Below are 15,056 nucleotides of genomic sequence, written 5' to 3' on the forward strand. Positions count from 1 at the left end.
CAAGGTTATGTCTGTCTCGGGCCTTGCCCAAGTCTAAGCTTTTGGCGGCAAGATGATGTTATCTATCAATCTCACTGGTGGCCCGTTATTGTGGCCTAAATCCTCGCCTTCCTGTGCCGCGTACACTGGCAGCATTTTGATCGCACCACTCAGAATCGCTCCTTTGGATGGGTCGATTCTGTCGATCTCTTCCATGGTGTCGGGGTCAGCCAGCGATATGTAGTCGAGCTGGAACAAGACACCCTCGTGGGGTGGCAGGTCCTTCTGCTCGTCCAGCGTGTCCAGGACCACCTTCAACGCCGCAGGGACGACCTCGCCCGCGTCGAGGGCCCCACTGACGTAGGCACGCTCCGCAGCACTCAGCGCGCGTATCAGCACAGGCGCAACCTTCCGCCTCCTCGTGCCCAGGTAGACATTGCGGCTGCTCAGCGCCAGCCCGTCGCCCTCGTCCCGGACGGTGGGCACGACGACGGCCTCGAGAGGCATGCAGAAGTCGCGAACCATCTTGCGGATGACAACGGTCTGCTGCACGTCTTTCTGGCCAAAGAAGACGCGCGACGGCTGGACGATGTTGAACAGCTTCATGCACACGGTGGCGACGCCGCGGAAGAAGGTGGGGCGCGTCTTGCCCTCGAGCAGCCCACCCACGGGGGTGATGGTAACGAAGCTCCCGTCCGAGTCTACCTCCTGTCCGGGAAAGCCGGAGGGGTACATCTCGGGGGTGGTGGGCGCGAAGACGGCCATCTCGAGCTGCGGCTGGGAGTTGGGACCCGGCCGCGCGGTAGCCGTGTACTCGGCGTTCAACTCCTCGTAGAGCGCCCTGAGCACGGCACAGTCGGCACCCCAGGTCTTGGGGTAGCTATCAAGGTCCTCGGTGACGCCGAACTGGGCGGGGTTGACGTAGATGCTCACGACGATCTTGTTGTGACCGCGGCGCACCGCCTCGCGGATCAGGCGCAGGTGGCCGTCGTGCAGGGCTCCCATGGTGGGCACAAGGGCAAGACCTTGGTCATCGTCGCTGTATGAGCGGGCGCAGGAGAGGGAGGCCCAGTCGCGGATGCCGGTGACGGTGCGGAGGACGGCGATTGGCGTGTCGGGGATGGCCTCGCCCAAGGGCTCGCGGGCAGCGGTTGGGTCGACGGGGACCTGGAGCTGGCGAGTCACGAAGTTTGGGCGAAGCTGTGGGCTCTTATCCAGCATCTGTGCCACACTAGAGCTCTTGGTGAAGCTTCGAAGGAGTGCTGGCAGGGTCGGCGCGTTGAAGCTCGCGGGTCGCGTGCGGCGGGCGGCGGTTGCGACGGCACGCGGCGCCGCATGAGCTTGCATCGCGCGGGCGAACATAGCTGAGGATAGGGGGTCAGTGGTCTGGAAAGATCACTGCTGGCGAAGATTAGGTCAAGAGAAGGTAAGAAATTGCTGTCGCCCCATTGCAGGGGCGTGGCCGCTGTTTTATGTGGACATCGTGATAGATTTCTACAGCGCAGTTTTGAGGACGTCTGATACTGATGTCGGTCGCTCTCCGTCGGGGTTGAACCCTCCTTGCCACGGGATGACCCTCCCTCCCCCTTTCACTGCCCTGCCCCTGTTTCTTGATGCGACTCCCTGCACTTCTGTACAAATGGTATCATTGGGAACCATTGCACACCAAAACACACACATACACATATCCACGCATGCACGGCGTTTTTTTATCAGGCAGGAAATTTGTACTCATACGGGAAAGGCCTCGACAGTGGCTATGTCTTCTTCACAAAGTAATTTGTGATGGGGTTTCCTGACTTGACCTCGCCCCCTTTCTTCGGCGTACTACCCTCAGGCTTCTTTCCAACCTGCATGATCTCCATCAACTCCTCGAACTCCTTTACCGCAACTATTCCCCCGCTAGCCTCTTTGTGCCCTCTCGCGAAAGACTCCCCCAGCCTGGCCCGCAGTGTCCCATCCGTAGCCTTGGCTGCGATCCCCTCCAGCACCTCGATGATGTTTACGGGCGGATCCCTTGCCCTGGCTGTCCGTGGAATCCGGCACGAGAAGTTGACCATACCCGGCAGATACCCCTCATTCGCACACATGACAACTTCCAGCTTGTTCGACTGTAAATGGCCGGCCCACCGCGTAGCGATCACCGGGTGGATCTGTGCCTCTGAGTTGATCCTGAACACTGCAATTTTGGCGTCTGAGCTGAGCTTGGGCGCAGTGTGCGTGCATCGCTCAACCTCGGCATTGACTTCTGCGCGGGCTGTGAGAAGCTCTCTGTTCTTGAGCAGGTCTGACGGTGCCTTGGCCTCGGTCAGGGCAGCCCAAGCCTTTGGCACGCTGAACGCTGCTGTTCGTCGAGGAGCGTTGACAAGCGAGACGGCGTCGTTTATAGCTTTCTTCGTATATAACTTGAAAGTATCCTTCATTTGAGGGAATGGTGGTTCCCATTTCAAAGTATTGCCCAAGTCGCCGTGTGTGCCCATTATACAGAGCCAGTCGCATTCTTTTTGGACATCCTCGTGGAGCTCGCGGCAGATGAGGTAAGTTAACAACGAGCTGGTTGCCACTGGCGGACTGTTACAAGCAGTAACATGCTGAGAGCCTTCCGGGAAATCGTCTTCAAGAGCGTGATGATGGTCAATGATCAAGGCTCTGTGCTGTTTGTCGATCACTGGAGGGGACTTTCTTGACCCTTGATCGAGTACGAAGATATAACTCGGGTCAAGGGCTTCCATTGCGGCTCGTTCAGCATTATCGTGAATACTGCTTCCTTTCTGGAGCAAATGTGCAGATATATTATCTGCATCTGACCCGAGAAGTAGAAGTGTCTTTTGCAATATTGCTCCGGAGCTGAGTCCGTCGGCATCCTTGTCCGGCACAATCAGAGTCTTCTTCCCCGATGAGGCACTGTTGATTCGTCAGTCTTGTGTAAATGCACGCTATCCGGATTTATCCACTCACCATTCAAGTATGAAATCTCTGGCCAACTCGATCTGCTCCTCTGGCGCAGGCCAGATCAGTTCTCCAGATTCTGTCCTAGCAGATGGCGTTGTGTGATATTCAGGTAATTCGACGCGTCTCCGCTTCATCTTTGATGTACTTGAACTAGAGACAGCACTTCTCTTCATAGTCGATATTGTGGATGGAAACTTTGTGCTCTTGACTTTTGTGCTTGAGAGCCTCCTCGGCAGCATCTGACTCGATTGAATGGCTCGAAGTGCAGATCCTAAGCACGATCGACAATTGTTGGGCAACAGGATCAGAGACATCCGTCCTCTGCGCCTATATTTGAGACTTTGTTGATACAGCAATACCGTCTGTGGGAATCAACAGTCTCGAATTCGCAAGTTCGAACCCAAGAGTCTTGGCTCACGGCCCAGTGGTGACGTCAGCCGTACTCAGGCTCCCAAAGCCTAAAGACCTTCAGACTAACTCAATCTCAGTCGGGCCTATTTCGTACAAAATGCCGTCGATCTCGTGGTTCATGAGGCCTGGGACCCAAGCAAAACAAACAAAGGTATATCCACACTCAGCCCTCCTGAGAACCATCGGATGTGTGTTAGAAGTCACCAGGCATAACACATCGTCGGGTTCCAGAAGCCTAGGGCTGTAACCGACAAAGCCATATGATGTACGAAACCATACCGGCTCAGGGTCTGATACGATCTTGGTGTAGTCAAGAATGCTCTTCCACCATAGACTGGTGAGAAAGGGGCTCTCGAGTCCCGTCGCAGAGTACCAGGTGTCGGCAAGTTGAAAACCAAGTCTCTCGGTATCGAGTAGCTGGTAATCAAAGACAGACGTGAGATTTGTCCAGTCAGGACTTAACAGGCCTGGTTCAATGGCAACAGGGCGATAGCCCTGCATCAGAGCCTGACGTGGATGCACGGGAGGCATCGATGAGAACAGACCTTGGAGGGACGAGCGATATTCTTCGAGGCCCAGGCAGGTCTCACAGCGTCGGCTTGCAACTGTCGTCTGGGCTACGCGATCCAGAATGAAGCCGGAGAGTCGAAGTCTAGAGCCATCCTCACTGAGTGACGGTGGTGGCGGCGGTTCGAAGAGATAATCATGCCATATTTCGCGACGTCTCATCTTCGACAATGTGCCTTTTGCTAACTCCAGCTGCGCATTGTCAACTTCGCAGCCTGAAAGCGTGAAGTCGATAGCCCACGATGGTATGTCTCCGTGCTGGGCTAAGCCCATGCAGGCGAGGTGCTTCTCGGACGAGATAAGCGCGAAAGTTGCTTTGCTATAGCACTGCGCGGGTGGTTCATCGTAGCTGGGGATGATTGCGTCGCTCTCTTCCTTCTTGATCAAGCCGTGGAGGCAATAAATCATGTCTCTGGGGTCTGCAGCTTCGCGCCGTGCTAGGCTTGGGAGGTAATGTATCAGACCGGCTGTGTCTTCTCGTTCTCGGACTCCTCCAGATGCAAATTGATTTCGTAACCTATCGAGTTCATATATTTGTTCCCGAAGCCTTCGAAGTTTCGCGATAGCGTCGCGCGGTAGTTTTCGCCGCGGCCACTGGGCGAGCTCGTCGACGAGAACATCCCAACTCCAGGAGCAAGATCCAAATTGAAATGTCGGAGGAACAGTTGCAAGGACTGCTGCCTGGATGGACCAAGCGCCTTCCGACCAGAGGGGCTCGTATAACGCATGTCCTAACGCCCTGCCGCTTTGTCTGAGCCAATTTTGTTGGTCCTTCTCCCTGTCCGCAGTCGGCTCGTAGTGCACATCGTAGTCTCCCAGCCAGATGAGAACTGTGTCGGCAGTCCTGAATATCTGGGCCGTGAGAGCGACTTGCCAGTTTCGTTCGGCATTGCGGTCCTGGTCAATGCACAAACCATCGACCCAGAGAATCCTCTTTGCATCTGCACGGCGTAGGCGAATCAGAGCGGCGTAGAGGTTATCCGTGACATTAAAATTCGTCTGGCCACAGAGAGTGATCGAACGGTTGCTGGTTGATTCTCCCCAGGTGTATGATAATGCCTCGTACCGTGAAGCGTGGGGCGTCGGGGTGCTTTTGGTGGAAGACCCCAGAGATATTACACGAAATTCGCAGCGTACCTCATCATGCGAAGTAGAAGCTGGCAGTAGCACAAGCAAGCGAATTTCTCGATGTGCCTCTCGGACGGGATGACCGGCATATATGACAGGCCGTTGGTCATTGTCAGGGAGGCTGATCTCCGCGGTGGTGATCTCTGTAATACTGCACTTCGATCGTCGGTGGTACACGGTGATAACCTCCCGCTCGGCTTCTTTCTCGTCACCACTGACCACAAAGGTGGTAGACATACTGACTTTGGCGGTAGAGTTTGCTGGCGTTGATCCAATGCATGCTGCTCGCAACGAAGCGCTACTTCCTGTGGCCAACGGGAGCTAGAAAAAGCCATTTAGATAGGGGTAAGCCCATGGTGAAAACAAGGCTATGTCCCATGATTTCCTGTTGTTGGCCTGATCCTACGGGGGGATTGGAGATGAAGCTAGAGGCTATAAATCAGGTTATTCCCTTACAATCCTGGGCAATGCAACCGCGGCAAGCATTGCATTGCCCCGGTAACTCCACATGAGCAGGCATTACCTAGGTAATGGGCCGGCCCCGTTCGTAAGCAGGCATGACGAGCTCCAAATTATTACAGAACTATTGACGACTGCGCAAAAATGCTATATGTGGTGACAGCTATAAAGGCCGGGGAATCTCCGACATCAAATGAAACTGATACCCAAAAAATGGGAGTTTCTTGGTTCTGGTGCCTTGGATGAACGGTGACCGATACCAAGATGTTGCAATGCATCCCTCCTCCAGGAGCGAATTTCAATGTTGAACGGATGACCTACCCTAGAGGGAGCAGGAAGCTGACCAATTGGAATTTGACAGGCTGCAGAGTGTCTGTAGGGAAAGTCAATGTGGTGCTCGAGACGGAAAGGGCGCCTGTGAAAAAGTGAATGATGGGAAGACTGCTGACCAGTTTGATGCTGGCGTCAACAAGGTTTCGCGTATCCGTGGATTTGCTAAATTTAGGTGGCCCGAAGGACCGGAACCTTTGGCACACGGACGATGAGAACTTGGCCTCGCAGGCCAAGTTCTAGGACCGGATGGTTCTGCCTGCATCACGTTAAATCCCGTCCTGTCGTCTTTGCATCAGCTCTTGCGACAGATCTCACAGTCATTGACGAAATCCGCTCGCGCCTCCAGAGTCCCGAAGTTCCTTGGTCAAAGGTTAAGGCGAAATGGGTCAAGTACTGTACCTTCTGTGTCTCACCGCACCCATATTGTTTGAATGCTCTACAGCTGAGAACCTCATGAGCGCCATGCCAATTCCATCCGGATCCCCACCCCGTGAGGTGGCAATTACTGTTAAGTAGCCTGTCAAATGATAAAGCCAACATGCGTCAACAATCCCATTTTGTGCAACTTCAAACCCATGCCGATATCAAGTGTCTCTAGCGGTCTGCTAGAGGTGTCATTTTAATGACCAAGTCCTGTTCTTTGTGGAAAAGGCGGCTCACTAATGGAACAGTATGATGGAAGCTTCAAGAGAGTGTATTAACGAGCTCTCAGGCGGTTGGCAAACGGATTTTCGAGCTCGCGCTGATCCAGTGCTTGAAGGAATGAGCGGCCGATATGCGTACTGCGATGTACAGGTAGTCAAATACGTCCACAGCATACTAGCATTTCGCGCCGAGTCAACAACAACTTTCGGAATCCACTAAGAGTCAGCCGCATGACTTCAGGAAACAAGTTTTGTATGATTGATAAATATGTTTTGGGCTTCTGTGGCTCCTGTACAGCCTTGTAAACGAACTGGGAACTATCAAAGTACGTAATTTTGTTTGAATTGAACTAGTGTTGCGGACCTAGTAATGCGACACCTACCTTCTATTCACATTGTTTTGAGACTGGGAACTCCAATTTTGCAGGGCAACCATCTTCTTCTGAAGCAATGATCAACTGGCTTTGCTAAAGCTAGCCTCACTGTCAAAATTATGCCAAAGTCATGTTATTTGCTACGTTGCATCCCGAACCATGGTCAATAGGGCTTGTTCCCTTTGAAGATATTTGTATATGGGCCTGATGGACGGTGAAAGGCTTTGTGCGCTCCATTCAAAGATAAAGAGTGATGTGTGAGCACTTGAACCGAATTTTGAACAAGACTCGAAATGGTTATAATTCCTGGTCCAAACCTTTAGCTAAGGCACCTGAGCGACAGGAATATCTAGAGTGAATCAGTCTGCTGTGGCTAGTTTAGTTGGCTTGGAGGATGTGAGAAATCAAGACAAACCTTAGATGAGTTGATTGTCTACCCTCTCCAGTTATGCAAAGGCTGGTCGAGGTAGCCACACTCCTGCAATAACTTATGGAGCCGATACGATCGTGAAAGTCACTTATTTTTGGATAACGTTGCCGATGAAAGTCGGCCCGAGAAATCACTCGCAACGTACCTGATCCAAGGGCGTGTGGATCTTGGGGAACTTGGGCCGCCAGCTGGCAACCCAACTGTGCGAAAGCGGGCAGTGCTAAATACAGCTGTGGCGTAGATGAGACAACCATTGGGGAGAGTTCCACAGACAATATTGCTAAACATTCGATCTGGTTTCGAACCCATGGTCCCAGCCACAGTCGTCACATTGGAGATGACCTCAACAGACTTGTTCGCATCGGCCCTTGCAGTGCTGCTCGAAGTTGGGCACCTGGCAAGGACTGTGCCTTGAAACCAATCATCGCACAACTCTTCCAGTGCATTACTCTGCATCCTGGATTCTGGAGGCTTTCAACACCTGAATGACGAGACATGGGTCAAAGTGTTGGACCTGGTTGAAGCAACTGGGCAGTTGAAGTGTTTTATGGATGGAATCTCATTGAAATTTAGACATTAAGCGAAGCTGCCAGTAGGCCTTACTCTCACGATGCCCTTCAGACTTTCTTTTCTTGAATGGCTAGTGCCCTGAGACGTGTTCTTGACCTCTGCTCTCGAACCGAACTCCTCTGCTTCCTTGAATGGGTTGACTTGCTGCGCCACATAAGGGTCTTCGTAGTAACCCCTACTACTCTGAGCCTGTAGCCCACTCTTGCTTCTCTGCAGCTCGATTCCGTCGTCATCAGGGTCGTTTTCTGTGCCACCTGTGCTGAGGCGGCGGTGCTCAAGGGTCACTTTGACTTCGCGTGTCACCAGGATCTGAGACATGTCTATTTGTGAGAGTACGGGCCAAAACACCGGTAGTGCAGCACATATCGTCGCAACGTCGACTTCGAGAGCGGCGAGGACGATCGGTGTTGGGCCATACCAAGTGGGATCAAACGTTGGCGAGGTGGCTGCTCGTGTCTCGACAATCGAGGCAAGACGCCAAATGGAGAAAATACTGGCCCTGGGAAATATTAGCGGGGACGGAACATATCCGGCATATATAAACTTACATGCTGCCGACGCTGAAGAGACCAACCAAAGCCCATCGTGACTTCCTGCTGCTAGTCTTGTTGTATAGTAGCAAGGGTGCAGGAATAGCAAGAATCATCATGTCCAAGATCATATTGGTTGCGGTCAAGCTCGTGTAAGTTGCAACAAAAGTGTCTACCGATAGTGATCCGAACGCGTATCGTGTTGCAGGAATTGCTAGATTCCAATAGGCTTCGACGGGAACGGTAGGCACCCAGGCAAGGAATCCGTATGCTATACACCACTGTCAGAAGCATGCGATTAGTATGCGTTGAAACACGGAGATTTGGGTTGTTGGGGAGGTGGGGGGTGATTAAGTTAGTGGTGCATGTGCTTAACGAGGAGCACTGGGATGTTTTAGGCTCAGACGGCCGACAACACGTAGGGTTACATACTCCAGAGACAATTATGATGGTCCCTACGGTAATATACCATAGACGTGTTCCTCTCTCATAGAGTCTGAGGTACTGAAAAAGCAATGCCAATTTGATAAAGCCCGCCGAGCTTGGATATGTGGCGTTGGCGATGTAGAAGATCTAGAGCCGGAGCTAAATTCAGCTTCACATCTCGGTGCAGGTGGAAGTGAGAGGTATGCTAACCCTTAGATATTCAGCCATCTTTGCTTCTCCGAGGAGCACAAAATGCTGTCCAAAGCCAGCAGCTGTTGAAAGACATATTGATATAGAACCAGCAGATGTCGTAGCCTGTGGCACATGGTTAGTTCTGACAAGCTCTGCGATCACCTGACCGTATGCCAAAACACGTACAACTGCTAGCACCATAAAGAAGTCATCCCACCAGGGCGACTTCACAATGAAAAGTCGAGTGTAAAGTCGCAGCAGGGCACAAATCCATGTCAACACCTGTTCACGGCAACAAATTTCTGTCAGAGAAACCCTTCGAGGAGACGGCAATCCGAGCGAATTTAAGGCGGTCGATCCATCATCCGATTGCGCATACCATGAAGCTTATAACGACTCCGAGGATGTTGTGAGTGTGGTTTAGGAACATAGGCTCCTCATCCAAATTATCGTGTGCACCGATCAAGTCGGTTAACAGTGCCATGATCGTATCATCGCCTGAAATGTCGACAACTTGATATTCTTCTCCGCTGGGAAAGTTGTGTGCAGTCGGCCGTGGGTCGTTGAACGTAGATCGTAGATCGTCAGCGAGAGTTGACCTGTCAATTAGGGCCGGCGGGTGATCGATATAGATTCGGGCTCATCTACATTGCCAAGGCGTAAATGCCGTTGATGGCTCCGGGGAGCGTGCCTTTTTGTGATCCTGCCCGCCTGCATGATAGGCTTCCGGGTCGGGTAGTGGGTTGGTGGATCACGTCCACACGGGCCCCTGATGATCACAGGAAAAACTGGGCATGGGCACCCCTCAGCTCCGCCGCACACGTTGATGAGTGGAGTGTTCCGCTGCAAGTCATTGGGAGGCACAAGAGACCTGACTTGAAGAACGCCCTCGGAGTTGAATTGCCATTTTGGGACATTTTAAGGAAACGGAACAGAGGGGTGGGAGTCAATGTCACAAGATGGCATCTCGAAACCTAGAATCTTCGGATATGGGATGGCAGATGCATATTTTCGAGGCGGTCAAAGCTCGCAGGCCGCCAAACCTGGGCATGTTCTTGACCCTGCAAAACGAGATGTGTGACGAGTCCCGGCAAATATCGTGGCCAATGATTACAGCATCGAGTCAAGAATCAAGACGTGCTTTGGCCCTGTTAAGCGGGACCTGCCATAGCAGCGGGTATTATAAGTGAGGTGCAGACGCGAAGGGTTCCCCCTTTCCGGAGAATCACCTGATTAGGCAGGGATCTGTACCTGAAGGTGTGGATATCTTGACTTTGATCTCGCAAGGCACGACAGATCTAGGTCCCGTCGCCGTGGCCACCCATCTCATACATGACTTGACTTGAATGAATGAAAATCAGCAACTGACTTTTCGGACCTCACTCTGAATCCCCAATCTTAGGCATTGGGATTCAAATGTGACCTCAACAAGCCGCCAAGTCTCCTATCGTCGACAACCGCCCCATACCCATCGTCTGGGCTGTGCTGGTGGGCACTCCGGTGAGATTTGGATCCAGAGTGAAGGTAAAGCATGTGTTGTGCACACGATAAAGTGAAGTTCAGAGAACCCGTGACTCGTCTGCCGAACGGTAACGTGCTTAATTCGCAAAGTAAGTCCTATCTGTGTCCCAGCATCGGTTTCACGTAGTGAAGGAGTCGACCGCTCTCTCCACCTGGCATCTCCCCGACTCTACAATCTGCAGGATATCAAAGCGATAGTCACAAGCCACACCGAAGCTATTTGCGCTGATCCCCACACGAGATCGCACGCGCCCCTCTTCGAACAGGGTTTGAGCGGGTACGCATGGGTTGTCGTTTGAGGCTAGTACGGATGATCAGCAAGGCCAGTTGGCGTGATGAGCTCGGCGTTTTCATGAAGATTTGAACCAGCCTCCGTCGTGAAGCAGCTCGTCCACCACTCCGGTGACGAGCCAGCTCCTACTTTAAATCATTGACTTTCCCTTGACCAAAGTGGCCGCAAGTGAAGAGTCAACCGATGAACTATGGCCCACGGCTTGCATCTAGTCCAGCAGATACAGCTAGATTCCGAAAATGCTGGTAAGATCCCACGATTGCCAATACAGCAACAGCTAGGGTTCGGGACAAGCGAAGAAATGACATCTCGTTTCCCGCCATTCATGCACGTCAGGAGGCTGGCTGTCAATTAAATGAACGAAGCGTGAACGCAAAGATGCAAATTAAATCAGTGGACTATAGCCACTGACTGCACAAGACCAATACTCTGCCTTTCGTCCGGATTCGATTCCAATCCTCTTCTCTTGTGGCGCCTCAGGCATATCAGTATTTATTACGCTTACCAGAGACACGGTGTAAGGTTCCTGCTTGGGACCCCTTGCCACCCTGGTGTATAATGCAGATCCCGATCAGTTCCAAGACTTCCGTGCAGTTGAACCGCTTATAAGCACCCTGAGTACTATGTGGGACAGACATACCACATCTATTGTGACATAACCAGCCTGCTCCGTTTTCGGACAATCAGCATCGAAAAACCAGTCAAAACCGCCATATCTGGCAAGGCTCGCCTGCCTAATGTTCGAAGTTAGACTGCCTACGATAAGGAGACGAAAGACTTGTTTCGATTTGCGCGTGGAATCATCGACACAGACACAAAATCTTCGACACAGACATAGCTACTTACGTCCACACAGGTCTAGAAATACCCCAGTGGCACGTGAAGAAGCGCAGGTCTCTGAGAACTTCCCATTAGACATCTCAGGTAGCCTACGGAGACCGGGCCCATGTCTGCGACTCGATTTCCTTGTCATTTGGGGCAAATTGAAGCAGATCTACCTTGGCCATGTTACAGTAATCTTGGCGACTACCGTACCGCGCAGTATGGGTCTCGTGAAGACGGCCCCTAGACCATCCCTTGGGCGATAAAACGGTCCCTTTCTGGCGTCCGTCGGGCGACAATTATTGCCCCAAACGATATTCTTTTCAAAACCATTTATTTTTGAAGACTATCTGCATCAAAGAGACCTTCCCCCTTTTCAACAGGCCCCCTCTTACCTATCTAAAGTGCTCCTTCCTCAATATTCTTGGGGGAGAAATTGAGAAGATCATCAATTTATTTCAATAGTTCAATCAAAGAGTTACAATCAGAAGCTCATCTTTGAAGAGAATATTACTAGAGAAATGAGAGAGAAAATCTTTGCTGGCTAGTTTTTGTGCCTAAGCGTAATCTTGAGATCTGAAATCTGAAGATCAGTATTCCTTCAAAACCGAGATTCTTCGAGACTGCCTTCGAAAAAGGGATGGACCTGTCGTTCTTATTCGTCGCCCGACCGGCTTGACAAATCCACCGTTTTTACAGGCCCCATGCTGTGCGGTACGGTAGTTAGCACAATGAAAGCAATATCTCAAGTGCTATACATCGAATACTGAACTCTTCAACTGAAAGGCTAGGATGCTGACCTGTGAGGTAGCAGCGTGCCTAGATCAGATTTTGTCATAACTCTGCTATTCCAGCGTAAGCACAACCCTGTGTTCAGAGCCACTAAAGACAAGAGTCAAGCAACGAAGCTAAGCCTGGCCAGAGAATGATGTGGTATAATGATGTGGTCTGCATCTTATAAGGGATGCCAACTCAAATTCTGATGACACATCTAGCGGTGTGGGATTTGATACGAGCGATCCCTCCCCCCCCCCCCCCGCCCCACCATACTTGAGGTCGAAGGCTGGATACATTGGCCGGGGGATCAGCTGATCAAAGTTGATTGAGCTCAGAGGAGATCTTAGCTGTCACAGTTACTGAAATGAAGTTTGACCCTCAGACTATTTGTCAATTGCTTGTCGAAGTCTTCAAAGGCGGGTAAAAGGACATGGACCAGTCCGCATTTGGGGGGAAGGGATAAAATGTGAAAACATAACATTTTTACAACATCAATTTCTTTTATAATTTAAAAACCGCGTGCTATACCACATGAAGAAAAAAACGTATATAGAAGACTCAAAAGGTATATGTTTCAAACATGCGATGTCACGAACAAGTGGCGATCCAACTTGCACGTTGACTATGCACTTGGAGGGCCTCTGTCATGGCTCGTCTTTGTCTTCGACCGCCCACTCATAATCAGGGAGCCCTGTTTTATCATCCCCAAATGCGCTGGCAAACATCCCACCGACCCATGCAAACATACCGCTGAAAGCCATGCCCCAGCAAAGGACGACAAGAACTGTATTTCGTAGCCAAATACCCCAAGCCGTCTGTGGAGCAAGTATCCAAGGGACACCAGGTGGGATCTTTTGAAGCTCCTCAATTATAGGGCTCATACGCTCTTCGTATCCGCGGAGGCCAGCTGCAAGGTCGCCCCTATACCTGCTGATCTCACCTGCCAACACGTAAGCGCCTGCCATAGCGAGACTTGTCCCAGTGCCAGTAGGACCAGCTGCATAACCAGCGTCACCGACCAGGACGAAACGCCCCTTGTGGAGACTCGGCACCTTGACTTGTACCATTTCCGACGCGTAGAAGTCAGTCGATTGCATCATTCCTTGAAGTATATCGTCTGTCTTCCAGCCGGCCCCGGAGAACTGCTTAGCGACGTAGGTCTTTAAAGCATTAGTCCCTTGCTTCGATGCCTCTCTGAAGGGCAGCGTCGCATCCCGACTTCCCGGATGGATAAATTGTGTAACAACCCGACTTATGCCAGTGGGATCTGGGCCAACCGCAAGGAACCGACCCCCTGTGGTAGTCCACGCCTGTCCTATCTTGCTACCATCAAGGAGATCCTTTTCCAAAGAGAAATATGCAGTCCAGCAATTCAGCGACCTTATATGGTCTCGAACACCGCAGCTGAGTCCCATGGCCCGAGTTCGTGAAGTGGCGCCGTCGCAGGCCACGACGAGGTCGTATTGCATTGTTGGATGACCGTTTGCGAACTCGACTGTGATGAGCTCAGCCTCCTCGGCTTGCTGCATGGAAGAGATCTGCTCGCCAAAGACGTAGTTGATCCTCTCGTTATCCTTGGTCATGTCGAACAAGATCTGTGCCAAATCGCCGCGAAAGATCTCGTACTCGGATACTAGCGACTGCTGGTTCGGGTCGCCGGTAGCTTTCATGGTCGCAAATGGCCGGCCGTCCCCGTTGACGAAACTGATGCCCTCTATACCAGTCGTCTTAGCCCTTACGGCTGCTTCCATCCCTGGCATCTTCCTCATCACTGATACACCGGCGGAGCGGATGTCGACATTCTGTCCACCAATTCGCAGCTCTGGGAAGCGTTCGACGACAGTGACTTTGGCGCCGGCTTTAGCCAGCCAGTAGGCTGCTGTTGGCCCTGCGATGGACGCGCCCACCACAAGCACTTTCAGGTTAGACATTGTGACCTATCTTATATCCGTAAAGAGAGCATTGGGGAAAGTATTGATACCTGCAAGTCGTGTGATATGTGGTACTTGCATCAGGTATATATGCAAGGCGCCATCGGACCAATTCGGCCTTCCATTCAAACCTCGGACGTTATCTTTCAGCATCGCCGGGCTTCAACGGCCAGAGAGAGCAAGCACTAAATTAGACCCGGGTCTACAGCAGCGCTAGTTTGCCCCTAATAACTTGACGACTTCAGTTGGCTCGTTTCTGACCTGTTCCCAAGTCGGAGTTTCGCATAGCTACATGCAGTTAGGCTGGGGCTGGCGGCGCAATTTCCCGGCTCGCATAAAGCGTATCCGAGCACCGAGATCCATTGATACTAGTATTGTCACGAGAGGAACTGAGGCTCACTGAATCACACCTCGATAGACACGACGTAACCATGTAAACACAATTCCATAACAACGACCCAGAGATCGGGAGTGTTACAGTGATCGTATTCAAAGTGATCAACTTCTCCACTCATCATGCCAACATCCTGTCTTCTAATAAGATCATTCAGATCTATGTCCAAAGATGGTTCAGATCCAGATTACATAAGCATCAAGGCCTGACATAACATTGGAGCCTAGGCAGCAAGCAGCGTTTGCCTTTCATCGCTGCCTCAACACCGGATCTCCATGCACTTCCGTTGAGCTCCCTGGCCCCTGGCTCAACCTGATCAATCCA

General features: G+C 51.7%; 4 protein-coding genes across 4 annotated transcripts; all 4 read right to left on the reverse strand.

Annotated features, from left to right (window-relative positions):
* Positions 1–33: 33 nt before the first annotated feature.
* On the reverse strand, positions 34–1,341 carry J7T55_012921 (pantoate-beta-alanine ligase; the record flags this gene model as incomplete). Its single annotated transcript, XM_053141558.1, has 1 exon — positions 34–1,341. One exon carries the CDS (start codon positions 1,339–1,341, stop codon positions 34–36), a length of 1,308 nt encoding a protein of 435 aa, XP_052995268.1.
* Positions 1,342–1,736: 395 nt separating this feature from the next.
* J7T55_012922 (uncharacterized protein) lies at positions 1,737–9,912 on the reverse strand (the record flags this gene model as incomplete). The annotated part of the gene is made up of 15 exons (XM_053141559.1): positions 1,737–2,883; positions 2,938–3,012; positions 3,410–5,335; positions 5,818–6,065; positions 6,243–6,334; positions 6,650–6,689; positions 7,423–7,452; positions 7,506–7,748; positions 7,881–8,346; positions 8,396–8,658; positions 8,810–8,950; positions 9,014–9,118; positions 9,182–9,277; positions 9,375–9,594; positions 9,776–9,912. 15 exons carry the CDS (start codon positions 9,910–9,912, stop codon positions 1,737–1,739), a joined length of 5,229 nt encoding a protein of 1,742 aa, XP_052995269.1.
* Positions 9,913–10,635: 723 nt separating this feature from the next.
* J7T55_012923 (uncharacterized protein) lies at positions 10,636–11,815 on the reverse strand (the record flags this gene model as incomplete). Its single annotated transcript, XM_053141560.1, has 4 exons — positions 10,636–10,817; positions 11,314–11,356; positions 11,449–11,542; positions 11,742–11,815. 4 exons carry the CDS (start codon positions 11,813–11,815, stop codon positions 10,636–10,638), a joined length of 393 nt encoding a protein of 130 aa, XP_052995270.1.
* Positions 11,816–13,051: 1,236 nt separating this feature from the next.
* J7T55_012924 (uncharacterized protein) lies at positions 13,052–14,338 on the reverse strand (the record flags this gene model as incomplete). Its single annotated transcript, XM_053141561.1, has 1 exon — positions 13,052–14,338. The coding sequence occupies one exon, from the start codon at positions 14,336–14,338 to the stop codon at positions 13,052–13,054; it is 1,287 nt and encodes a 428-aa protein (XP_052995271.1).
* Between the last annotated feature and the right edge of the window lie 718 nt (positions 14,339–15,056).

Source organism: Diaporthe amygdali (genome assembly GCF_026229845.1).
Source record: "Diaporthe amygdali strain CAA958 chromosome Unknown NODE_9_length_1275696_cov_64_842800, whole genome shotgun sequence".
In the NCBI taxonomy this organism is placed as follows: Eukaryota; Fungi; Ascomycota; class Sordariomycetes; order Diaporthales; family Diaporthaceae; genus Diaporthe; species Diaporthe amygdali.